Raw genomic sequence first — 27,489 nt, 5'->3', positions numbered from 1 at the left:
GTTATATTATATTAATACAGTCAATTAAATAATAATATCATACACATACATACAGTGTAAAGTTTGGACACACTTTCATATAATAAGATATAATAAACTTTAGACTTGTACTGTATTTATTATTGGTGCTTTTGCTTTAATTAGTAATTTTTTCCTTCTTCCTTCTTAATATTATTATATATTTTTAATTTATTATGTGTTTTTTTTAACTTTTATATATAATTTATTTGAATTGATTTGTGTGATTTAACTTATTAAAGAAATTATATATTTTACAATATATATAATTGCCTAATACAATATTAGGCAATTTATTACACTAATTATTGGTGGTATCGATGTTTTATATTGACTCATTAAAGCAAATAAGACTTAAATGATAATCTTAAATAAAACAGTGTGAATAATATTGGATTTAGTGTATTTTGAGTATAAACGCGCTATAATGAGAAATAATAAAACCCTGTCCGGACTGTTGTGTTACTGCAGTTTTTATTCTAAGGATAACGGACCTTATAACGGCACCACTTCCTCTTCAGAGATCGTCTATTAAACCGATGAATCCACGGTTGTAAAAGTGGGCGTGTCGATAAGCAGCAAATCAATGCAAAAAAAGATAAAAACGTTGCTTTACACAAAGTTGCTGTAAATTGTTGCACGTAGCGTAATATTATTTTTCTTAATGTGCAATTTGATAGGTCAATTATGTGTTGCAGTTCGCTTTGTTATGCGTTAAAGGACAAGTCGACAGTTTTTCTAAGTGTGTCTTAAATCATTCCTCCTGTTCATACTGACTATTAAAACCTTTAAATGTGCTTTCAAAAATAAATAGATAAATAAAAACTCAACTAAAACTACTTCATCGCTTGTTAAACTCACTAAAACTAAACTGAAATAAATAAAAAAGCAAAGTTTAAAAAAAACTAAATGAAAATAAAAACTATAATAACCCTGCTGTGGAATAAATACATTTAAATAAAATCAATAAATTAAATAAAAATATGAAATTAAGAGCTAATAAAAGATTAATAAAAATATTTAAATATATATACTACAGGTGAGAATAGAATAAAAGTCACTGTAGAATAAAATGGGTAAAACCAGAGATGTTAGGAGTAAAAGAACAAAAAGTCCAAAATAGAAAATAAATGGCAGAATAAATAAAAAATTAAAATAAAAAAATAAAAAAAATTAAAAAAATAAAAAAATAAAAAAATTAAAATAAAAAAAAAAATTAAAATAAAAATAAATACATTTTAAAAAAATTAAAAAATTAAACATTAAAAAATTAATAAATAAATAAAATTCAATTGAAAGCGAAATTTAAAAAAAATAGGTCTGCCTACACTAAATCTGACTATAATTAACCAATGAGAGTGGATTATACTGTCTGTGCGCGTGCGTTCGTGTGTCCGCGCGTGCAGTCAAGCATCGGTCCTCTGAAAACGCCTCGCGAGTGAGCCCTCCTCCCTTTCCTCTCCTCTCTGCTTCCCATATGTCAAAGTCTTTGTGCTTTTCAAGACAGCGAGGCGACAGAAGGAAAAAAACAGCTGGATCCAAGGATCAGCTCAGCTAGCTCTCTCCCTCTCTCCTCTAACATCCATCCAGCTCCTTTATCTCTCTCTGCTGCTGCATCATTTCTATCAGGTACAGTATCACAATCATATCTTATAACCTGGACACTCTGCTCTTTATCCCACAGCCTTTGTTTTTACCTCAGCTTTCTGTTTTGACCCATTTTTCTCTCCTCCAGTGTATGGCTGTGCTAGTCTGTTAGCTTCCACATTAGCATCTCTCTATTTCTCTATGTGTGTGTGTGTGTGCTGATTAGCTTCTCTATAGCTTAGCTGAATTAGCCTCCTGCTGCTACATGAGCAGGTATCAGAGGATTAAAGAGAAGGGGATGAAGAAGAGGAGAAGACACCACAGCTCTACTTAGTGTCAGAGGGTTTAATGTGTTTAATGTGTGAGGAAGAGAAGCTTTATTGGTTTTATTGGTTTTATTGGTTTTATTGGTTTTGTTTCATGAGTCTTTGTGTATAGTTGAGATTATTCAGGTGAATTTACCTGTGAAATGAAGCAGAAATCACTTTAAACTTGGTAGTTTTTCTGCTTTCTTCTTCATGCTGATAGTTTTTCTTCTTTGTTATTCTTTATAAAATTCATCTGGTCCTTATTTTAGTTATTAAAGGGACATTCTCACCAAAATAACTAAGTTTGGCCTTTAGCTTAAGATAATATCTCATAATCAGTGATGGAAAGTAAGTATATATATAAAGTACTTATACTTTACTGTAGTACAGTTTGAGGTACTTGTACTTTACTGTAGTACAGTTTGAGGTACTTGTACTTTACTGTAGTACAGTTTGAGGTACTTGTACTTTACTGTAGTACAGTTTGAGGTACTTGTACTTTACCGTAATACAGTTTGAGGTACTTGTACTTTGCTGTAGTACAGTTTGAGGTACTTGTACTTTACCGTAGTACAGTTTGAGGTACTTGTACTTTACCGTAGTACAGTTTGAGGTACTTGTACTTTACCGTAGTACAGTTTGAGGTACTTGTACTTTACTGTAGTGCAGTTTGAGGTACTTGTACTTTACTCTAGTGCAGTTTGAGGTACTTGTACTTTACTGCAGTACAGTTTGAGGTACTTGTACTTTACTGTAGTGCAGTTTGAGGTACTTGTACTTTACTGTAGTACCATTTGAAGTACTTTTACTTTACTGTAGTACAGTTTGAGGTACTTGTACTTTACTGTAGTACAGTTTGAGGTACTTGTACTTTACTGTAGTACCATTTGAGGTACTTGTACTTTCCTGCAGTACAGTTTGAGGTACTTGTACTTTACTGTAGTGCAGTTTGAGGTACTTGTACTTTCCTGCAGTACAGTTTGAGGTACTTGTACTTTACTGTAGTACAGTTTGAGGTACTTGTACTTTACTGTAGTGCAGTTTGAGGTACTTGTACTTTACTGTAGTACCATTTGAGGTACTTGTACTTTACTGTAGTACAGTTTGAGGTACTTGTACTTTACTGTAGTGCAGTTTGAGGTACTTGTACTTTACTGCAGTACAGTTTGAGGTACTTGTACTTTACTGTAGTGCAGTTTGAGGTACTTGTACTTTACTGCAGTACAGTTTGAGGTACTTGTACTTTACTGTAGTACAGTTTGAGGTACTTGTACTTTACTGTAGTGCAGTTTGAGGTACTTGTACTTTACTGTAGTACAGTTTGAGGTACTTGTACTTTACTGTAGTACCATTTGAGGTACTTGTACTTTACTGTAGTACAGTTTGAGGTACTTGTACTTTACCATAGTATAGTTTGAAGTACTTGTACTTTACCATAGTATAGTTTGAAGTACTTGTACTTTACCATAGTATAGTGTGAGGTACTTGTACTGTACTTTACTGCAGTACAGTTTGAGGTACTTGTACTTTACTGTAGTACAGTTTGAGGTACTTGTACTTTACTGTAGTACAGTTTGAGGTACTTGTACTTTACTGCAGTACAGTTTGAGGTACTTGTACTTTACTGTAGTACAGTTTGAGGTACTTGTACTTTACCGCAGTACAGTTTGAGGTACTTGTACTTTACTGTAGTATTTCCATGTGATGCTACTTTCTACTCCACTACATTTATTTAACAGCTTTAGTTACTTTTCAGATGCAGATTTGACACAATGGATAATATAACAAGCTTTATAAATACAACACATTGTTAAAGATGACACCAGACAGCAGTGTGTAGTCGGCTCACATTTATCTGCTGACCCTTTGGAGGGGCCCCACCCCTAGGTTGGGAACCACTGGACTAAACTAGCTAACTGTATATAAAGTAGTGTAAACTAGCTCCACCTCCAGCAGCTACAACAGCAACATGCTGCTCTAACACTGATGCTTCACTATTAATAATCTAATGATGTCATAATAATAATATATCAGTCAGAGGGACCAAACCACTACTTTACTGTAATACTGCATACTACATCACTCATAATACTGCAGTACTTTTACTGTAATACTGCATACTACATCACTCATAATACTGCAGTACTTTTACTGTAATACTGCATACTACATCACTCATAATACTGCAGTACTTTTACTGTAATACTGCATACTACATCACTATAATACTGCAGTACTTTTACTGTAATACTGCATACTACATCACTATAATACTGCAGTACTTTTACTGTAATACTGCATACTACATCACTCATAATAAAACATTGAATTTGACTTTTTTTAAGCCACAAAGGTATAAAACGACACTTTAAATAACCAGAGTATCTTTTGAGGAACAGTTTCACCCCCGAGGGGAACGTATAGAATCATTTATCTTATAATAAAGTGTAGAAACATCTCAGTCGTCCTCCATCCTGCTCTCTTGACTCGGCTCCAGAACAACATCTCATCTCTCTCTGATTGTTTTCGTGTCTTTCTGCCTGGAAGGATTTGGACTCGTCACATAAACACAGATTTTTTTTTTTTTTTTGTCTTATTTTTGATGTCGGGTTTCAGTCCTAAACTGTTGTTATCAAGGCTGTTAGGCTGGACTGTTTCTCAAAGCTGCAATCAGAGGTTTTTATTTTGACCCGTTCGGCTCGGCGGTTTCTCCCACACGGTCTGAAAACAGCTCCGATCGTACATGGAAACTCTTTGAACTTCCTGTGGCCACAAATGGACGTTTTTTTTTGTTGTTTAATTCTAAACATAAAGAAACATAAAGAAATGTTTGGTAATGTACAGAGAGTGGACATAAAAATAGAAACATGCTCTGACTGTTTTTTGGATGTTATTTTGATGAGTCATGAGAGAAACAGTCAATCTCAGCCCCAAACTTTATCCCACTGTGAGACGTGTCTAGAGCTTCAACAATGAATCAGTTAATTAATCTCCTATTTTGATAATTGAATAATCATTTGAAGTCATTTCCTCTGTAAAACGTGTCCAAATTCTCTGGTTTATTTAGTCCTTTATGACGGTAAACTGAACAGTCAGGACAAAACAAGACATATCAAGTTGTGTTTCCCTCCTTCCTTTCTTCCTTCCTTCCTTCCCTCCCTCCCTTCCTTCTTTCCTCCCTCCCTCCCTCTTTCTCTCTTTCTTTCCTCCCCCCACCTTCCTCCCTTCCTTCTTTCCTCTGTCCTTCCTTCCTTCCTTCCTCTTTTCCTTTCTTCCTTCCATCTTTCCTCCCTCCCTCCTATCTTCCTTCCTTCTTTCCTCCTTTCTTCCTCCCTTCCATCCTTCCTTCCTTCCTTCCATCCTTCCATCTTTCCTCCCTCCCTCCTATCTTCCTTCCTTCTTTCCTCCTTTTCCTTCTTTCTTCCTCCCTTCCATCCTTCCTTCCATCCTTCCTTCCATCCTTCCATCTTTCCTCCCTCCCTCCTATCTTCCTTCCTTCTTTCCTCCTTTTCCTTCTTTCTTCCTCCCTTCCATCCTTCCTTCCTTCCTTCCATCCTTCCTTCCATCTTCCTTCCCTCCTTCCTTGTTCTCACTCAACTGTAGACCAAGTATTTTGTTTCATATAATGAAATGATTTGATTTAATAAAAACAGAAAAGTCTTCAGCTGAGAGTTGGAGCAGACCTGCCGTCTTCTAGGAGTTTGTTCCAGATATGTGAAGCATAAAAACTGCTTCACCAAGTTTAAATTTAGACTGTGGGGAAAGAAAGTAGACCTGTGTCCCAGATGATGATCTCTTAATTATTGCTTTACCATGTGTGTGCTGACCTTATTGAGTCTGTCCCTCACTTTGCCAAAAACAATCAAAAACAGCCTTGAGTGTAGACCTGTCACGATAAATACTTATATTTGACGATATATTGTCTCAGAAATAATCGTAATGAACGATATTGGGATTGGACCCACCGCCCTGCCCCCCTGCATTATTATGCTATTATATTATCATTATATCAGTGGTATAAAATGATCTTCAAATGACAATAATAATATTGTTTATCGCGATCATTTCTGAGACAATATATATATCGTCCAATAAAAGAAGATATCGTGACAGATCTGTTTGAGCATCCAAACAACTGATATACAATCCATCAATGCAACATAACACGGAGATGGGAGGACCGACTATTTATTCATTGTATTTAGATGTAGTATATCGGGATAGGTATCGTTATCTGGATTAGGAATGTGCATTAGCTCATGTTAAACGGCACAAACTTGTATTAATAAAAATGATAATCAGCCTTCATTTCTTTACAGAAACACATTCATTAAAAGAAAAAATCTTACAGGCTTACAGACAACTAAAAGTATAAGAGTCTACCTGTCATAAACAACGCTGAGCATTTCCTTTACAATCATGTTAGCACTGAGAGACGTAATGTTGTTTTTCTATTTTGTCAAACTTTCGAGGAGCTGTTCCACATGTTGACGTACTAGTTTGGTGATTAGCGTCCGGTCCATCTCCCTAGGTAACCGTCACAGCAGACAGCAGCTTTTTGTCCAAGTGAAGCCACCATAGCTCAACTCTGCTCCACATATTTCACACCTGACAACATTATTAACAACTTTACTTTCTGGAACGTTTAAACCACGCTGGACTTTTGTGTGTCTTCGTCTGCATCATGTTCCCTCCAGTCAGCTAGCTAGCAGGCTAACTTACTACCATAGACTGTATATAAGAAATGGACGTAACATCCGTGAGGTTGCGAGGGCTGGATCTACCACAGTCTACACCGGCAACCTGGTGATGCTAACCAAGTTAGCTGCTACGACTATAACCACAAAACTCCCGAGAAAACTGTCGGTGTGAAACGGTGTGAAGTTCACGGCTATTTCCTGCAGTCTATCTGTCCGCGCTCCTGAACCTGTGAACCAATCAACCTGTCAATCACGACGTAGCCACGCCCTAATGCATACCCTGCTTTATCGTCACATATAAAATCGGGGAGGCCAAAATGTCCCGAATGAACATCATACTGCATTGAAGAAGGCTTTAAACTAGCGATTGAGACCATAAACACATTTTGAAAACGTTTACTGAGGTTAGAAATCAAGTGAGAAGTTGGTGAATTCTCCATTGACTTGTATAGAGACGGAAGTCCTTTTGACACCAAAACGGTCGCCCCCTGGTGGCCTTTTGATAGAATGCAGTTTTAAGTTACTTCCGCGTTGGCCTCATTGCAGAGGACCGGAACTCACCTCCTGCTTACTACCGAGTCAAAGTAGACGAGGGCAGCAGTAAAAATTCACTCCGTGTCAGACTCTACTTGTGGTGGTGGATTACAGAAGCTTAGAGCTCCTCCTAGTGGCTGAAAGTGAACATTTCTCTCCAGCAGCTGCTTATGAACCCTTCATACTAGACTACACAGCTCAACTCTTCATTAAAGTTTAAAACACCACCACACAAAGTCGAAGTTAGCCCTGTTTTGCAGCCGTAGACGGGTGCACCAACAGCTTCCAGCAACTGCATCAAAATTCTGGCTCGAAGCAACAAAGTAAGAAATTTAAGACCAAAAAATCTTAGCGTGACAGCTGCAAATCAACAACATTGCATGACACATTTAATTTCAAGCTTTCATTTCAAGCTTTATTTAAACTCGAGTAGTTAAACTCATTCGCATGGTCGTCGAGTAATTACAATCATCAAAAGATCACAGTATGGTAATAATTACAGCTTAATTAAAACAATTTAAGAAGATAATAAGGAGCTTTTGATTCGTGACACTTTTGAAAACATGAGAGCAGTGTAGATGGATGACAGCGAGTTGATGACATGTTACTCATTTCAATTTCTATGGCAGCGCTACGATTCAGCCTCTCGTATGTATAGCTTTGTATTTTCTTTGTGTCCTGTGTATTTTTTGCCTTGTACTGTTTGTTATTGTGCGGTTATGTGTTTTAATATTGAGCTACTGAAGGGACGTGATTACAGTAAACAAATTAGTACTGTAAACAGAGATCGTAGTCAGCAGCAGTTCGGTATTTTATCTGTTTTTTTTACCTCGACTTTTATTCAGATGAAGCGGCACAAAGTGAGTAGTTGGTACTTTTGTGGACGTCATTGAAATACAAACAGACTGATACAGGATTTTTGAAGATATTGATATTTTTTGGGCATTTTTGCCATTGTTGGAGAGTAGATAATGGAGTGGCAGACAGGAAACAAGGGCGGAGAGATGGGTTTGATATCCACAAAAAAGAAAAAAAAGGTTCCTGCTGGACTTGAACCAGGGCTGATGCTGATATGTGCAATAACTATTCAGCTCTGCTCTCTCAATTTTCAACGAAGCCAACAGGCCATTGTCAACAACTAGAATCAGACCAGTGCACTTTGTACCAGAGGCAATATTAAGATGTGACAATATTTCTTGTCGAGGTGAAAAGCTGTAACAGTGTCCAGCATCAGTGGCTATTTTTCCAGTCATATATTTCGTCATTGAAGTTTTCTTCAAAATAGTGTTAAAATCTCATCTCGTCTTGTGAGCTAAGTGTATCGTCACACCGCTAACTTTGCGTCTATATCTACTTATATGGGCATCAGGAGGAGCATGAGGCGCCCCCCTGAACCTGTGAATCAATCAACCTGTCAATCACGACGTAGCCACGCCCTAATGCATACCCTGCTTTATCGTCACATATAAAATCAGGGAGGCCAAAATGTCCCAAATGAACATCATACTGCATTGAAGAAGGCTTTAAACTAGCGATTGAGACCATAAACACATTTTGAAAACGTTTACTGAGGTTAAAAAATCAAGTGAGAAGTTGGTGAATTCTCCATTGACTTGTATAGAGACGGAAGTCCTTTTGACACCAAAACGGTCGCCCCCTGGTGGCCTTTTGATAGAATGCAGTTTTAAGTTACTTCCACGTTGGCAGCATTGCAGAGGACCGGAACTCCCCGCCTGGTTAATACATAATTCATCCAATCAATCAAATGTGTAAAATGATTGTCCTCGTTAACTGCAGTAGATAATCAGATCACAATAAGACAGTGATTGATGGCTGATGTACTAGATGGACTGTAGATACTTTAGTCTGCGTTGTACTTGAGGAAGGTTGGTGTTGTTAGTGGGAAGGATGGACCAGCATGCCGGCTATGATCTTTCAGAATATGAATATTTATTCAGACCGACTACAGCAGAAGTGTCCAAAACTATTCCATAAAGGTTCATAATGTGGCTGCAGGTTTTCATTCCCACCAACCAGCAGCAGACCAGGCTTGAGTCATTTAACATTTGTGTTGTCCTCCCGGGTCAAATTGACCCTGTCTGTTTTGACTGTTCCTTCTTTCCTTCCTCCCTTCCTTCCTTCCTTCCTTCCTTCCGTCTGTCCTTCCTCCCTCCTTCTCTCTTTCCTTCCTTCCTTCCTTCTTTCCCTCCTTCCTTTCTTCCTTCCTTCCCTCCTTCCTTCCTTTCCTTCCTCCCTTCCTTCTTTCCCTCCTCCCTCTTTCTCTCTTACTTTCCTCCCCCCACCTTCCTCCCTCCTTCTTTCCTTCCTTCCTCCCTTCCTCTTCCTTTCTCCCTTCCTTCCATCCTTCCATCTTTCCTCCCTCCCCCCTACCTTCGTCCTTCTTTTTTCTTTCCTTTTTTCTTCCTCCCTTCCATCCTTCCTTCCTCCTTTCCTTCCTTCCTTTCTTCCATCCTTCCTTCCCTCCTTCCTTCCTTGCTTCCATCTTTCCTTCCTTCCCTCCTTCCATCCTTCCTTCCATCCCTCCTTCCTGCCTTCCTTCCTTGACTCGAGGACAACAGGAGGGTTAATCAACTGATCTCAGTCTTTAGACAGTTATTTAGTTGAATCATGTGTGCTCTTGACTGGTTGGAACAAAATGGAATAGTTTGGACATGCCTGTACTTACCTCTGCAGACAATTAGTGTGGGAAAAAACCTTCACTGGTCCAAAATCTTTTATATCTGTCACCTGCTGTCTGTGGCCCATCACAGAGGGTCACTTTGACCCAGGTGGTATCAATCTCCCCTCATTTGGAACTAAATGGTTCTCAATTGTACTTTGACAGGAATATTAATCAAATGTACCCCTTCAAAATGCATAATTATGGGATCGATTAAAGATTCACTCCTTTGGAAACATTACCCATAATTGTGGGACAGTTTAAAGGGGAAGTTTACTCCTTTTTCTTAAAGCAGGGGCATCACACTCATTTTAATTCAAGGGCCACATGCAGCCCAATGTGATCTCAACCCGACCAGACCAGTAAAACCATTGCATAATAACCTTAAAATAAGATATAATTATACCTTTACTATAATAAACTGTATATTTATAGAACAGATGAACAGCCTGAGATGTTTTAAGACAGGCAGGCCCAAACTATTGTATAAAGGTTTTCGTTCCAACCAATCCAGAGCACATAATTCGACCAATTAACTGTCTGAATACTGAGATCAGCTGATTAAATGAGTCGAACTTGGTGTGCTGGTTGGAATGAAAACCTGCAGCCACATTTATGGCCCCTTATGGGATAATTTGGACTCTGTTCTGTAATTTCAAAAATATTATGTCTCAGTATTTTACAGATTATTTTGCACAGAAGCTGCAGATTGATGTTTAATATACAAATGGTGTAAATAGGTTTTTTCATAGTGTGGCAAAACCTTCCTGAAGCAGCATGTTTAAAGATAGCCATTTATTGTCCCCATAGGGAAATTCTTTGTCACAAACTGTCAACTGTTTACAAACTGATGGGTTGAAGAAACCCCACCAACATTGAACAATATACATACACACACACACTGTGCAACACCACTAAACATTGAGCAACATGTAATACACACATACTACACAAACACTACCAGACATTAAACAACCGACACATATATATATAGCACACTCAGGAGGGCTGGGTCCATATGAGGTTATTGGGGAACGTTATTGAGTGCTGAGATGGCAGACTAGGTCAGTTGCTCACAGTGTAAGTTGCTCCTGAAACCTGGCACCTCTTAGTCTTCACAAGTGCATCAATATAAGGTGTCAAATCCTGAGCGGATACCAGTTTCAAGTTTGTCACGTGCTTGTGTGTGAGACTGGAGCACAGTTTTGTTTTATTGATGCTGTCACAAACTGGCTCAACATATGTGACAAGGAGGAGAGACAAGTCAGGATTGAAAATGTTTTATTATAACTTAAACAATCACATCTACAAAAATCAGTGGTGAATGTAGTGTGTGGATGAGTGAGACGTGTGTGCTGCTGTTTAGTGTAAAAGGAAAACGCCAAAACGAACCCAGAACCTGTAGCGGCATGGAGCCTGAGAGAGAGAGAGAGAGAGAGAGAGAGAGAGAGAGAGAGAGAGAGAGAGAGAGAGAGAGAGAGAGAGAGAGAGAGAGAGAGAGAGAGAGAGAGAGAGAGAGAGAGAGAGAGAGAGAGAGAGAGAGAGAGAGAGAGAGAGAGAGAGAGAGAGAGAGAGAGAGAGAGAGAGAGAGAGAGAGAGAGAGAGAAACCAGGCTGGCATTTATCACCTTGGGTAGAGGCCTAGCCAGGTGTCAGCACCTTGCCCTAACTACCCTCCCTAACTGCCAACTCCTGCAGGAAGTAATCAGCTGCATGATGGCGAGCAGAAAGGGAGGGGTCGTAACAATGCTCATCACAGTAAAAGCTCGTTCACATTAGATAAGTATTCCGAAAACATGCACAAACATTTTGTAGCCAGGTCTGTCAATTTCGGAGTTACCCTGGTAAGAGATACTGATAAAATATGTCCAAGTCCTGCGAGGCAAATATGTCCTTCACATCTGAATCATGTTGGAAGTCAGTTATCTCAAGCTTGATATCTAGAAGCCTTGACTGTGAATGGAGAGCGAAAATATACGAGAACAGCAGCGTGTTTTATTGAAAAATTGGACAAATTACTTTTCTGCAATTTTCATACTTTGCAAATTTCTCCAGTGGGCTCCGATTGGACCCCTTGGCAGGCTGGTTCCGACCCTCGGGTTGTATGTTTGACACCTCTGTCTTTAAGGGGTCGGGCAGGAAACCTGTGCGAGCAGAAAGAATAAACACGAGCCAACAAACATCTCTCAAACATCACAAGTTCACGGCCCATATAAATGTTGATCAGATGAAGGAGAGGAATGTGCACCTTCCTCTCAGCAAACATACCAACACTGACCCGAGGAAATGACTTCATGGAAATGGAGAAAGTAGGCTCCATGACTACATAACATAAATAAACATTTTTGATCAGTTTCCATTGCATTTCTAAGTTATAACAAAGAAATGTGCTGAACAGGATTAATGACAATAAAACTGTCGCTGCTCTCTGCTGGACAAACACTGATTAAAACATACTTGTCAAATGATTTAAACACTGCTACCGAAATATCAGCTGATTTATCGGTTGGACTCTGCTCAAAGTTTTTCTGCTGACAGTCAATATGTCAACAAGAGCAAACTAAATACTTGGAGAAAAAATTTTCCGCAGTTACAACACTTCCCCGAACAGTAGATGTTTAAATCTGAAGTCCTACGCTTTTACCACAAATTGCTGCTAATGAGTTCAATTGTTTAGACGTGTACTCAGAAAACCAATATTTAGTCTTTTCTAGGGAATGTTGGTACTCGATGCCTTTTTAATATATCGACTAGGGATGCACCCTAGGATTGCGAAATTCTGAGCTGATACCGATACAGATGTTTGAATAAGAATTTGGCCGATAACCGATTTATACTCATACTGTTTTTGTTTTTGTTGTCGTTGTTGTTGTTTTTGATGATGTTATGTTATCAGCCCATCATGACACTATCTTTCAATGAGCACAAATTCTTGATAAACAATCTTTAATAACTTTTGCAAGAAATTCGTTTTTTTTCTTCTTTTTGATAAACAACTGCTTACCTAAGAAGAATTGTCTGTACTTCATTAGCTCTGACCATCCGACTGCAAATAACCAGAACATCGGCCACTGACATTGATAAATTGCATCTTATTTACAGAAAGGCTGATGTTAGTCAACAACGGCAATACCGATATTTGGCCGATATATTGGTGCATCCCAGTAGTATCGACACGTCTCCCGTCAAACGATACTTACAATTGATCCTTTTTGCACCCAGAGCTAGAAAATATGATTATTTGTATGGACTTGCTCACAGCCAATCAACAGCAAGCGTCCTTGGGTTTAATGCATCATGTGATTGGTCCACGGCCACAGCAGCTACATCCCATCTGTGGTGGTGAAGTCTTGGTGAATCTGAGTTAGCGCGCTTAGCAGTTCAGCAGCCAAGATGCCACCTAAACGCTCTAAAGTGTGTCTACACTACACGCCTGTTACCATGGATACAAGACAGAGACCTAAATGTGTTAATGGGAATCTAATGAAGTATCACTTTAACCCTCCTGTTGTCCTCTGGTCAAGGAAAGAAGGGAGGAAGAAGGACGGAAGGGAGAAAGAAGGAAGGAAAGCAGGGAGGAAGAAGGAAGGAAAGGAGTAAGGAAAGACAGGAGTAAGGAAGGAAGGAAGGAAGGAAGGAAGGGAATAAGGAAAGAAGGAAGGAAGGAAAAAAAGGAGTAAGGATGGAGGGAGGAAGGAAGGAAGGAAGGAATGAAAGAAAGGAGGAAGGAAGGAAGGAAGGAAGGAAGGAAAGGAGTAAGGAGGGAGGGAGGAAAGAAAGGAGGAAGGAAGGAAGGAAGGAAAGGAGTAAGGAGGGAGGGAGGAAAGAAAGGAGGAAGGAAGGAAAAAAGGAAGGAAAGGAGTAAGGAGGGAGGGAGGAAGAAGGAAGGAAGGACAGGAGTAAGGAAGGAGGGAGGGTGGAAGGAAGGAAGGAAGGAAAGAAGGGAGTAAGGAGAGAGGGAGGAAAGAAAGGAGGAAGGAAGGAAAGGAAGGAAGGAAGGAAGGAAGATTTATTCTTCTTAAATATGATTCTATTTTCAATTGATACACTTTTAATTAAATGTATGAAGCAAAAAGCAGTTCAGCAGAGAATATACTAAGAAGTTGGAGCCTTTACTAGCACTGTTATCACACACAGAGGCTCAGTGGTGTCACTTATTCCTCTGACAGATTGCTTTCAGTCGGTTCTTGTTCTTCTGTCGCTTCAGGCTGCGTCATTAAAGCTTTGGGCGCACTGCGAGTCATGCTGCTCTCTGATAAGTCCTGATTAAGGAAGGAAGGAAAGAAAGGAGTAAGGAAGGAAAGAAAGGAGTATGGATGGAGGGATGAAGGAAGGAAGGAATGAAAGAAAGAAGGAAAGAAAGGAGTAAGGAAGGAAGAAAAGGAGGAAGGAAGGAAGGAAAGAAAGGAGTAAGGATAGAGGGAGGAAAGAAGGAAGGAATGAAAGAAGGATGGAAAGAAAGGAGTAAGGAAGGGAGGGAGGAAGAAGGAAAGGAAGAAAGGAAGGAAAGGAGTAAGGAAGGAGGGAGGATGGAAGGAAGGAAGGAAGGAAAGGAGTAAGGAGGGAGGAAAGACAGGAGGAAGGAACAAAAGGAGTAAGGAGGGAGGGAGGAAAGAAAGAAGGAAGGAAGGAAAGGAGGGAGAGAGGAAGGAAAGGAAGAAAGAAGGAAGGAAGAAATGAAAGGAGTAAGGAAGGGAGGGAGGAAGAAGGAAGGAAGGAGGGAGGATGGAAGGAAGGAAGGAAAGGAGTAAGGAGGGAGGGAGGAAAGAAAGGAAGAAGGAAGGAAGGAAAGGAGTATAATTAAATGTATGAAGCAAAGAATTCAGCAGAGAATATACTAAGAAGTTGGAGCCTTTACTAGCACTGTTTATCACACACAGAGACGCAGTGGTGCCACTTATTCCTCTGACAGATTGCTTTCAGTCGGTTCTTGTTCTTCTGTCGCTTCAGGCTGCGTCATTAAAGCTTTGGGCGCGCTGCGAGTCATGCTGCTCTCTGATAAGTCCTGATTATCCTGCTGTTTGTTGCCTTTGATCACAACAGCTCAGGCAGTTTGTGCACTTGACAAGTTGAGCTTTAAACACTTTTAAACCCCCTTCCAGTTTCACCGAGCAGAAGAGGGGATTTTACTCCCTTCAAAATGACAGCCTTTGTTGGTCGGGGTCGGTGAGCGAGCGAGCGGGGGACAATCCTTCCTCAGAATAGAAAAAATCGGATTTGTTGTTTCCACAGTTTCCTCTTTATTCACTGAGCAGCAGTTTGTCATCGCAGTAAGAATAAAGTCACAGAAACACACAAAAAAAGCTGTCAGACTCGAGCTTTCAGCAGGACTGTGCTCAGTTTCCTGCAGCCGGTTCCTGTTGATCATATCGCAGTTATATTAATACCCAAAAGTCATTTTCTTCATCATATTTTGTGGGTGTTATGTAACGATGCTGCTACATTAAAAATAGCTCAAACTAAAGTACATTCTGGCTTTTTGTTCAGTGTGTTTTTTTCCTCAATGTCAGAAAGACTTAAAAACAGAGAAGAAAGTTACACAAATTATACATTTATCCAGTTAACATGAACATTGTCCTCATTGCTTTGTTTTCTAGCTTATTGTTTTGGTCTCCTGGCTGCAGATTGTCTCTAATAATGAGGGGTTTTTTTTAATCTACAGCTGCTGGTGAGGCTGATGATGTGGTGTGAAGATGGAGGCTCCTGAATACCTGGACCTGGATGAGATCGATTTCTCTGATGATTCAGTGGTAAGTACGACGGGAACGAGCTAAACATCTGACAAACTGCACATACTCTACCCAGAGTGATACTTTTATCTGGCTTTTTAAATAACTCCTAATACACCACAAGAACTGCAGCTTCACCAAACTGCTGCTATGTAGCTTGTGACTACAACAAAACTTACTGCATCTTACTCATGAATGTATTATATGGGATTGGAGAGGGTGCCGATTTCTCCCAGTGGTCACTAGTGGTATTGCAGCTGAAAAATCCCCTTGTGGTCCAAACAGGCGGGGAGTCTGGTCCTCTGAAATGAGGCCAACGTGGAAGTAACTTAAAACTGCATTTATCAAAAGGCCACCAGGGGGCGACCGTTTTGGTGTCAAAAGGACTTCCGTCTCTATACAAGTCAATGGAGAATTCACCAACTTCTCACTTGATTTCTAACCTCAGTAAACGTTTTCAAAATGTGTTTATGGTCTCAATCGCTAGTTTAAAGCCTTCTTCAATGCAGTATGATGTTCATTTGGGACATTTTGGCCTCCCTGATTTTATATGTGACGATAAAGCAGGGTATGCATTAGGGCGTGGCTACGTGGTGATTGACAGGTTGATTGGTTCACAGGTTCAGGAGGGCGCCTCATGCTCCTCCTGATGCCCATATAAGTAGAATCCATGTTTTTATTTTTCCCAGCATGCACCTGAAATGTTCAAGATGGCGCTGCTCAGATCCGATACTATTGGCCTCCGAGCAGCAGTCCACAAACAAATGGGTGACGTCACGGATGTTACGTCCATTTTCCATATACAGTCTATGGTCCAAACAGCATTTCCCCATAGACCACCATTGTAAAAGAGAGGTCTTTAAAAACTGTTGACAGGACGCCTCGAACAGCAGACAAGCTCAATTATGACTCTTTATGTTATGAATTATTGATCCATGGAGGTTTTATATTTGTTAAACTTCCCTCAAGCCAAGAAAAGAGATTTAAAAATCAGTTCATCACAATGTACAGTGTGTGGGCTGAGAAGGAAACACTACTGAGTATATTCAGAGGGACGCATTACAAGGAAGCAAACCTTGAAGTTAGAAACTAATGGGCACCATTTTTTGTCCAGCTCTTATAATACATCCATGACCGTATTCTCCTATGGGTTAAACTTTTTAGAACGCTCCCATTTATCCCATTTTTATTGAAATGTAAGCAGTTCATCCAGTGAATCCGCTACTTCTCACAGAGCAAAGAACATTATAAAGGACTCGTCACATCCTGGTCACCACGACTTTGAACTTCTGCCTTCAGGGAGGCGGCACAGGTCACTAAAAACAAGCACCAACAGACTCTTGAACAGTTTCTTTCCCAAAGCCATCCAGACTCTCAATGAACACACTTTAGAACTTGGAGGGCCAGATTTTGCCCATGGGACGCTATTTGCCTTCTACCGCCTTAAACGATGCATTAGAGATGTGCTGATATACTGCAGTGAAACATTTAACAGTATCAATACCTCCAAATATTTCCATTAGTGTGACTATTGTAGTTTTCAGAGGACATCGTGACACAGAGCAGCTTCATTGTCAGTCTGATTTTGTTTAACCCTCCTGGTGTCCTCGAGTCAAGGAAGGAAGGGAGGAAGGAAGGAAAGGAGGGAGGAAGAAAGGGAGGAAAGGAGGGAGGAAGGAAGGAAGGGAGGAAGGAAAGGAGGGAGGAAGCAAGGGAGGAAAGGGAAGGAAGGAAGGTAGGGGGGAGGGAGGAAAGAAGGAAGGAGGGAGAAAGGTAGGGAGGAAAGGAAAGACGGAAGGAAGGAAGGTAGGAGGAAGGGAGGTAGAAAGGGAAAGAGGAAGGAAGGAAGGGAGGAGGGAGGGAGGAAGGAAGGAAAGGAAGGACAGACGGAATGAAGGAAGGGAGGAAAGAAGGAACAGTCAAAACAGACAGGGTCAATTTGACCCGGGAGGGCGACACAAAGGTTAAGCGAGGACTTCAGATCAGCAGGGTCCTCCCTCACAGTTGCTGTGACTTTGATAAAAGGACACACAGAAACCACATCGTCCCGTCTGACCAACGCGAAGCAGCCGAACTGCCAAGACCAAAAAAACCCAGCGCAGCTTCAAGCCAACACAAACAGACTGAGAAACTTAACTCTGCTTGCAGAAGTTAGACTCTTCAATAAAAGTGTCTTAAAAGACAGTTTAGAAGCAGGTGATCAGCTGTGGAGGAAATAACCTTTTAAACTTTTGAACATGTTTGAACCCTTCTGCACAAACAGGCGTCAACTCAAAAATGAGGTATAATTTCTTTAAATGAGGGCTGTTGACCATAATTTCCCAAAAAATATGTGTAAAACTTTTGGTAATAAGTTGGAATGAAGTTGGCTTAAAAAAGGTCTAACACAGATTTAGGTGATAATTTAAACACTTTATGCTTTATAAACAGTCAAAAGTGTTGCCCTACTCACCTTTTAGCAATGCAATCTTTTTTAATCTGGTTTTATGTCCATGTGAGAAGTTGCAAACATTTTATTAGATGTTAAATTCTGCAGCTTTTCTGTTATACTCCATACATCCAAGGTGCACAGAGAAGGAAAAGACTGAAGAGAGTCACAGCTGTAATATAGAACTTTATTCTGTCGCTCAGGAGGTAGAGCGGTCGTCCTCCAATTGGAAGATTGGTGGTTCGATTCCCGGCTCCTCCAGTCCACATGTCGACGTGTCCTTGGGCAAGACGCTTAACCCCAAATTGCTCCCGTTGCTGTGCCAACGGTGTATGAATGTGTATGATGAGCAAGTTGGCACCCTGCTCATCAGTGTATGAATGTGTGTGAATGAGGTGAGTGAGTTGTAGTGTAAAGTGCTTTGAGTGGTCATAAAGACTAGAAAGGCGCTATATCAGTACAGTCCATTTACCATTAAAGCTGCAGTTGGTAACTTTGAGGAGAGAGAGGACTTAGCATCAAATTTGAAGAAGTATAACTTTCAGATCCCTCCCCCTCCCTCTCCGCTGCACTCCTGCCCTGCCTCCAAAGTCCCTCCCCCAGAGGAGGCTGACGTGCTGTTGTTGGTAACGGAGGCATCGGTAGTTTTGTCCTCGCTGATGGTTGTTGCTGCGCCATTACTTTCTCTACGCTCCTGAAGCCACTCTCCTGAGCTGAGGAGGAAGGGGGAGGGGCTGTGTGCATGAGCAGTGATTGACAGCTGTCAGACGCTCCATCAGACACCATCCTGGCTCTGATTGGTTCTTTTTGTCCGGTCGCGGTGGATTCTGGCAATTTGCAGTAGGAGCAGTAGATGGGGCTAAATGATCTGGGTTTTTTTTACAGATTACTAGATTCATGTAATGCTCTTTACATAGTGACAGTCTTAGCAAATATGACAAAAAGTTACTTTTATAAGACTTACCAACTGCAGCTTTAACAAACCAACATTGGTCTGTTAATACCTCAGGTGCAGTTTGTCCTGATGTCTCTTTCTTTGTGTCTCTCGTCTCGCAGTATTCTGTGACGTCTTTGAAGAGCATCCCAGAGTTGTCCAGGAGGAGCGATGGCCAGGCTGAGGAGAGACCAGGTAACCAGATGATGTCCTCCTCTATTTCTCACACATCTTAAACCAAGATCCTTGCAGATCCTTAAAAAGTCTCCTGCTTTTACATTATTATATGTGTCAGTAATGATATTATTTCCTTAACCTTTGTGTTGTCCTCCCGGGTCAAATTGACCCCGTCTGTTTTGACTGCTCCTTCCTTCCTTCCTTCCTTCCTTCCTTCCTTCCTTCCTTCCTTCCTTCTACCTCTCTCCTTTCCTTCCTTATTCCTTCCTTCCTCCCTCCCTTCCTTCCTTCCTTCCTTCCTTCCTTCCTTCTACCTCTCTCCTTTCCTTCCTTATTCCTTCCTTCCTCCCTCCCTTTCCTTCCTCCTTTCCTTCCTCCCTCCTGTCCTTCCTCCCTCCCTTCTACCTCTCTCCTTTCCTTCCTTCTTCCTCCCTCCTTCCTTTCCTTCCTCCCTTCCATCCTTCCTTCCTCCCTTCTTTCTTCCTCCCTTCCGTCCTTGACTCGAGGACAACAGGAGGGTTAAATAGGTTTTAAAAAGGTCAGATACTCTGTTTTAAACTTCAACAAAGTCTGAACTCATCTTCTCGTCCTGCAGCTCCAGCCATCAACTGGAGCCGCGGTGTTTCCTCTCACAGCGGAGGGGGAATCAAACCCACGGGGCTCGCTGAGGTGCACAGTAAGTTCCGGCCGGTGAAGAGAGTCTCGCCTCTCAAACACCAACCGGAGACCACCGACTCAGACTGCGATGGGAAAGTCCAGAGTCAGGGAGAGCCGGGGGAGGACAGTAAAGACGACCCCAAACCGACTCACGCCTCCTCCTCCGACGGTCCGGGAGGGAAGGCGAAGAGCAGCGTGGGGGGCGGCGTGGGCGTTGTCGGGGGCAACAACCACCAGGCTCTGTTTGGGGAGCTGGAGCACTATGATCTGGACATGGACGAAATCCTGGACGTGCCTTATATCAAGTCCAGTCAGCAGATGTCCACGCTGCCTCGCGTCCCCCACGACAAGCGCTCGGTGTCGGGGAGCAACCTGAGCGGAGGAACCCTGGAGAGGAACCGCGGAGGAGGGGGGCTGAAGAGCGCAGCGTTACCCCACAACGAGCCTCTGAGCCTGGGCAGCAGCAGCTCTCAGACTCCGGTACACAATCAATCATTCAATCAATCTTTATTTGTATAGCGCCAAATCACAACAAAGTCATCTCAAGGCTCTTTACACACATAGAGCAGGTCTAAACCAGGCGGGGAGTTCCAGTCCTCTGAAATGAGGCCAACGAGGAAGTAACTTAAAACTGCATTCTATCAAAAGGCCACCAGGGGGCGACCGTTTTGGTGTCAAAAGGACTTCCGTCTCTATACAAGTCAATGGAGAATTCACCAACTTCTCACTTGATTTCTAACCTCAGTAAACGTTTTCAAAATGTGTTTATGGTCTCAATCGCTAGTTTAAAGCCTTCTTCAATGCAGTATGATGTTCATTTGGGACATTTTGGCCTCCCTGATTTTATATGTGACGATAAAGCAGGGTATGCATTAGGGCGTGGCTACGTCGTGATTGACAGGTTGATTGGTTCACAGGTTCAGGAGGGCGCCTCATGCTCCTCCTGATGCCCATATAAGTAGAATCCCTGTTTTTATTTTTCCCAGCATGCACCTGAAATTTTCTAGATGGCGCTGCTCAGATCCGATACTATTGGCCTCCGAGCAGCAGTCCACAAACCAATGGGTGACGTCACGGATGTTACGTCCATTTCTTATATACAGTCTATGGGCTAAACCGTACTCTTCAGGTTTTCAGTTTAAAGAGACCCAACATTCCCACAAAGATTTCTACACTGAGCACAAAGTTGAACAAACATTAGAGACTTTTCTAATCAATACAATCAAATTTCAAGCTTTCAAGCTTTCAAGCTTCTTCTTTTTTGTTAAGAAAGGTTTTAAATGAGTTTCATGCCAGCTAAATGGAAATGCAGACGAATAACAGATAAAATAGTGTTTATTTATTTTAACACTCAGTGTTTTTGTTGTTCTGTTGTTTATTTCCTGCAGTACTGTGTTCTGTCTCCGGTGAAGTGGTCCGACCTCAGGAAGTCTAAGTCCATGGATCCAGATCTGCACCTCCTCCATCGCTCTCCTGCTGCAGGGAGCTACCAGGCAGAGCTGCACTCCTCCTCCAGCCTCCTCAGCTGCTCCTCCTCTCTCTCCTCCTTCTCTGATGCAGGTACTTCTTCTTCCTCTTCTTCTTCTCCTCCTCCTCTTCCTCCTCCTTCTCTGATGCAGGTTCTTCTTCTTCTTTTTCTTCTTCTTCTTCTTCTCCCTCTCCTTCTCCTTCTTCTTCTACTTCATCTCTTCTTCTACTTCATCTCTTTTTCGTCTACTTCTTCTTCTTCTTCTTCTTCTTCTTCTTCTTCTTCTTCTTCTTCTTCTTCTTCTTCTTCTTCTTCTTCTTCTTCTTCTTCTTCTTTTTCTTCTTCTCCTTCTCCTCCTTCTACTTCATCTCTTCTTCATCTCTTCTTCTTCTACTTTATTTCTTCTACTTCTTCTACTTCATCTCTTCTTCTTCTTATTCTTCTTCTTCTTCTCCTCCTCCTCTATACAAACATGAAGTGACTCCTCTCCTGTGTTCTCCTCCAGATAAGCTGCTGTCAGCGAGGGTTTTCCCAGACTCTCAGAGCCAGAGGAGCGTTGAGCCTGCCGGCGGGGCGGCCATGATGTTCCCTCTGCCTGGCTGCAGGCAGGACGGCTCCAAAACCTGGACTCCTGGATCAGGAGGAGGAGGAGGTGCAGGAGGAGGAGGCAGCGGTGGGCCGAGGGGGTTTGGTGGTGGAGGAGCAGGAGGAGGAGAAATGGACGAGGAGACGAAGAAGAACCAAAACATCATCAACATCGTCAGAGAGGGACAGATCTCACTGCTGGTGAGTGATGTCATCAGAAGGAGGGAGGTGATGTCATCAGAGGGAGGGAGGTGATGTCATCAGATGGAGGGAGGTGATGTCATCAGATGGAGGTGATGTCATCAGAGGGAGGGTGATGTGAGTTGCCATGTCTGATGTTTTGTCCTCCTGTTTCTCCTCCTCCTCTTCCTCCTCCTTTCTTCTCCTGGTTGCTCCCCTTTTTCTCCTCTTTTGCATTTTCATCCACCTTCATCTTACTTTTCCTCTCCTACTGATGTTCCTCCTCCTCTTCTTCCTCCTCCTCCTCCTCTTCCTCCTCCTCCTCCTCCTGCAGCCTCACCTTGCAGCTGATAACTTGGAGCTGATTCGGGACGAGGACGGTAACAACCTGCTGCACATCTCGGCCAGTCAGGGTCACGCTGACTGTCTGCAGCACCTCACGTCTCTGATGGGCGAAGACAGCCTCAACGAACGCAACAACCAGCAGCTGACCCCCGCCGGCCTGGGAGTCAAGGTGTGTGTATGTGTGTGACATGATCGCTGCCACGGCACGTTTCAGAAGTGTACTTTCCGCTCTGCTTCACTATAAATACCAGGCGGGGAGTTCCAGTCCTCTGAAATGAGGCCAACGCGGAAGTAACTTAAAACTGCATTCTATCAAAAGGCCACCAGGGGGCGACCGTTTTGGTGTCAAAAGGACTTCCGTCTCTATACAAGTCAATGGAGAATTCACCAACTTCTCACTTGATTTCTAACCTCAGTAAACGTTTTCAAAATGTGTTTATGGTCTCAATCGCTAGTTTAAAGCCTTCTTCAATGCAGTATGATGTTCATTTGGGACATTTTGGCCTCCCTGATTTTATATGTGACGATAAAGCAGGGTATGCATTAGGGCGTGGCTACGTCGTGATTGACAGGTTGATTGGTTCACAGGTTCAGGAGCGCGGACAGATAGACTGCAGGAAAGGGAAAGAAGGAAGGAAAGGAGTAAAGAGGGAGGGAGGAAGGAAGGAAGGAAGGAAAGGAGGAATGAAGGAAGGAAGGAAAGAAAGGAGTAAGGAAGGAAAGAAAGAAGTAAGGAAGGAGGGAGGACGGACTATTGGCCTCCGAGCAGCAGTCCACAAACCAATGGGTGACGTCACGGATGTTACTTCCATTTCTTATATACAGTCTATGGTTTTTACACAGGCTTAAGTCCTCTAACAAAGCGTTTCAGGTAAAAAAAAAAAAAAAAGACAAAAGGAAACATGCATGTCACTTTTTAAATACAGTGTTCAGAACTGAGAGGCTTAAAATGGTTCAAAGAGGAAATCGCCTCAATTTTCCTCAATCTTGCAGGTGAAAGTACTGAAAGCTCCGGATAAATAAAATAAACTATCACATCTGTATTTATAACAAGGGCCTGCAGACATTTGATTGGTTGTCAGCAGCTGGGCAGTGAGGTCATCAGGTTTGAAGATGGAGGTTAAAGATAAAAACGCTGCAAAACTTTTACATCAGCCGCTGTTGGCAGCAGCAGGATGTAAAAAAAAAAAAAAAAAAAAAGAGAGAGTCTGTGGAATGAAAGTGAGGAAAGTGAGCGCCGTAAATACTGAGCGGTGCCGTTGTGTTTGAGCCGCGGTGGAAACGAGGCTCTTGATTGGCTGCCAGACAGGATGTGTGTTATCAGGAGACAAGCCGGGCAGCTGTGTGCCGAGTCCTGATTGGCTCTTATCTTTAAGCGTCTTGTTTATTCACTCAGATTAAAAAAGGATGGTCCTCTGTGTAACATGGTGTGTGTGTGTGTGTGTGTGTGTGTGTGTGTGTGTGTGTGTGTGTGTGTGTGTGTGTGTGTGTGTGTGTGTGTGTGTAGAACGGCCATCTGGAGTGTGTCAGGTGGATGGTGAGTGAGACGGAGGCCATAGCAGAGCTGAGCTGCTCCAGAGAACATCCCAGTCTGATCCACTACGCAGGCCGCCACGGACAGGTAACACACACACACACACACATATTAACACACGAGAACACACACATGCATATAGGCGCACACATGCATTTGAACACACGCACACACACACACACACACGCTTATATGCACACACACACACACACAAATGCATTTCAACACACGCACACATACATTTGGTTATATGCACACACACACACATGCATTTGAGCACACACACACACACACATGCATGCATTTGAAGTTAAAACTCCTCATGTATCTCCTCCTGCTCCTTTATGCAGCTCCTCAGTTCAGCCTCTGTCTCTTTAGAGAAGCTGCTGAACATAATCAGGCAGCAGTTTGGGGAACTTTGACCATGTTTAACATCTGACATTAGAACAGGATATATAAAACAACATAAAGCCACAGAAAACCTCCCACAGAAAACCTCCCCTTTAACTCCCACAGAAAACCTCCCCTTTAACTCCCACTCAGTGTTTCAGTGGGAGGATCGTTAACATATCTGTCTTTAACGAGGGTTTGTGGTTGTTGTTGTTTTAACCTGTTTTAACAGAGGAGGGTAAAACATCTCTCTCTCTCTCTCTCTCTCCCTCCCGCACTCCCTCTCTCTCTCTCCCTCCCTCACTCCCTCTCTCTCTCTCTCTCTCCTTCTCCCCCCCCCCCCCCCTGCAGGAGAAAGTCTTGCTGTGGCTGCTCCAGTTTATGCAGGAACAGGCCATTTCTCTGGATGAAATCGATCAGAACGGAAACACAGCGGTTCACGTTGCAGCGCAGTACGGACACCTCACCTGTATACAGGTAAAACTACAGCTCCCATAATGCTTTGAGGCATGTAATAAATCAGTCAGACCTTTATCTCTGTCTGTCTATTTAAAAAAGAAGTTTAAAACACACAAACAGTAAATGAAACATAAAAAATAAAAATGCATAAATAAATAAATACATAAAAATGTAAAAGTTCAGAATACCCAAATAAAATAAAAGATAATAATTATAATTAAAAAAAGAAATAAAATCAAATAAATGAATAATAAAATAAACTGAGTAAAACCAGAAATGTGAGGTTGGGGTATTAAAATTAAAATAAAGATGAGAATAAAATATGTATAAATTAAATAAATACATATAAACATTCAGAATAGACACATAAAAGATAATTTAAAATAAATAAATAAAATAAATAAATTAGTAATAAAATAAAGTCACTATAAAATAAGGTGAGTAAAAATTAAAAGGAAAACAAAAGATGAGAATAAAAAATAATAAATAAATATAATATAAAAGTTTTCTATAATAAGTATGAATTAAATAAATGAATATATACAGAACTTAATAATAATAATTAACTAATATTTGTTCACATTGTTTACAGTGTAACAGTGAATATAACAAACAAGCATCAGAGTTACTTTAATACTGAATAAAACTCTTTATTCTAATAATCAGTATTTCTAAACAGATTTATGACACAAACATTAGAGATGACTAATAAACTTTAATGAGTATAAATCACACTGAATCTTATAATAAATGTGTATCTTGTGTGTTCTGATAAGAAGCAGTAAGTTATAACACTAACTGGCTTCCTGCCAGTGGAAAAACACTATCTCTGCTCCTCTCCGCCCCCTGGTGGAGGAAGAGAGAATTACACCTGCAGAAATATAGGAGCAGCACACAGTCACCGTTTCACTTTACCTGTGAAGCTAAAGAAGTGTAAATATGAACATTAAAGCCCAAATGTGTGTCTTTCTGATTTATTTTAACCTGTTTTAACTCAAGACCTTCCTGTTCAGCCTGAAGAATAGTTTATAGTCTTTTTATTCTATTGTATTCTGTTAGTTTTGATTTTTTTAAGATTTTGTTCTACTTTATTTTAAGTTATTATCATTCTATACGTTTTGTCTTCTTATTCAATGTTATTAATATTTCTTCTGTCTTTTTTAATCTAGTTTTAGTCTAACTTTAATTACATTATATCTATTTTATTTTATCTTTTTGATCTATTTTTGTAGTCTTTTCTATTATATTTTATTATATTTTTTTCAATGTATTAAATGTTGTTCTATTTTATTTTACTTTAATTTTTTTACTTATATAATGATAATAATAAGATATAAGTGTTATCTCTTCAATTTTATTTTATTCATGTTTTTTTTTTTCTTTTAATCTCTTGTTGTTAAGTTTTAGTCTGGCTTTTATTAAAGTTTATTTAATTTATTTTGTCTTTTTAATCTATTTTAACCTAGTTTTTGTATTACTATAACTTTTAATAATTATTTATTTTTCATTTTCTCTCTTTTTTTTAACTTTATTAAAATTTTCTGAATATTTTTTATCATTTTTATTTTCTCTTACATGCATTGATCTCAATTTATTATTATTTTTTAATTCCTTTTCTTTATATTATCACTTGTTCTGTCTTATAATCAGACTATGAATCACTTTAAACTACATTAACCTGAATGAAAGCTGCTTTATAAACAAACTCTGATTAATAGACATTATCCCAGACATTCAGCCTTTAATCATTCACACTAATTTATTATAAAAAATAAAATCTCAGCTTGTTTTTCCTTCAGTTGGAAGCTTGGTGTTGTTTTTCTGCTCGGTGTCACACCCTGCTGCTGACGGAGAGACGGATGTTATCAGTCTCGTCTGCTTCCTGTTGACCAGCCGGCCCGCCTCTAAAAAAACAATCTGATAATTAACGATGTGTGAGATTAACGAGCTGCTGCTGATAATAATGTTTCTCCCTCCAGACTCTGGTGGAGTACGGCTCCAACGTGACGGTGCAGAACCAGCAGGGGGAGCGACCCTCGCAGAGCGCCGAGCGGCAGGGACACACCACCTGCGCTCGCTACCTGGTCGTCGTGGAAACCTGCATGTCGCTGGCGTCGCAGGTCGTCAAACTCACCAAACAGCTCAACGAGTGAGTTAGAAGAAAGTTTGAGTTTGAAGTTTGTTGTCAAAGAGAAAAACATCGATTTTAACCCTCCTGTTGTCCTCTGGTCAAGGAAGGAATGAAGGAAGGAAGGAAGGAAGGAAAGAAGGAAGGAAGGAAGGAAGGAAGGCAGGAAGGAAGGGAAGGACAGGAGCAATGAAGGAAGGAAGGAAGGAAGGACAGGAGCAATGAAGGAAGGAAGGACGGAAGGAAGGAAGGAAAGAAAGGAGAAAGGACGGAAGGAAGGAAGGACGGAAAGAAAGGAGTAAGGAGGGAGGAAAGGGAAGGAAGGAAAGAAGGAAGGAGGGAAGGAAGGAAGGAAGGAAAGAAAGGAGTAAGGATGGAGGAAGGAAGGAAGGAAGGAAGGAAAGAAGGAAGGGAGGAAGGAAGGAAAGAAGGAACAGTCAAAAGAGACAGGGTCAATTTGACCCGGGAGGACGACATGAGGGTTAAAGAAAAGCCACAAAGACAATGAAGCTTACTGAGTTTTTATCTTTATAATGAAATATATAAAACACGCTGGTTTAACTTCAGGGTGGTCAAAGGCAAAAACAACAACACAAGAAACCAAATGACTATCATGATTATCACTTCCCTCCCTGAATAAATAAACTGG

The 27,489-nt window shown here is 41.0% G+C and overlaps 1 protein-coding gene across 1 annotated transcript in view; it reads left to right on the top strand.

Moving 5' to 3' along the window:
• The first annotated feature begins 1,561 nt into the window (after positions 1 to 1,561).
• The window catches only part of sncaip (synuclein, alpha interacting protein), a 29,418-nt gene continuing 3,490 nt past the window's right edge, over positions 1,562 to 27,489 (top strand). The window contains exons 1-10 of the mRNA XM_062416823.1: positions 1,562 to 1,647; positions 15,489 to 15,576; positions 19,040 to 19,112; positions 19,690 to 20,231; positions 21,140 to 21,311; positions 21,725 to 22,005; positions 22,319 to 22,498; positions 23,837 to 23,950; positions 24,605 to 24,730; positions 26,692 to 26,861. Of these exons, the coding sequence (XP_062272807.1) occupies positions 15,520 to 15,576; positions 19,040 to 19,112; positions 19,690 to 20,231; positions 21,140 to 21,311; positions 21,725 to 22,005; positions 22,319 to 22,498; positions 23,837 to 23,950; positions 24,605 to 24,730; positions 26,692 to 26,861 (1,715 nt within the window). The 5' untranslated portion in view covers positions 1,562 to 1,647; positions 15,489 to 15,519. The remainder of the gene's footprint in view (positions 1,648 to 15,488; positions 15,577 to 19,039; positions 19,113 to 19,689; positions 20,232 to 21,139; positions 21,312 to 21,724; positions 22,006 to 22,318; positions 22,499 to 23,836; positions 23,951 to 24,604; positions 24,731 to 26,691; positions 26,862 to 27,489) is intronic.

The sequence above is a fragment of the Scomber scombrus genome, chromosome 4, assembly GCF_963691925.1.
Source record: "Scomber scombrus chromosome 4, fScoSco1.1, whole genome shotgun sequence".
Classification (NCBI taxonomy): domain Eukaryota; kingdom Metazoa; phylum Chordata; class Actinopteri; order Scombriformes; family Scombridae; genus Scomber; species Scomber scombrus.
This window is presented reverse-complemented; position numbering and strand designations above follow the sequence as displayed.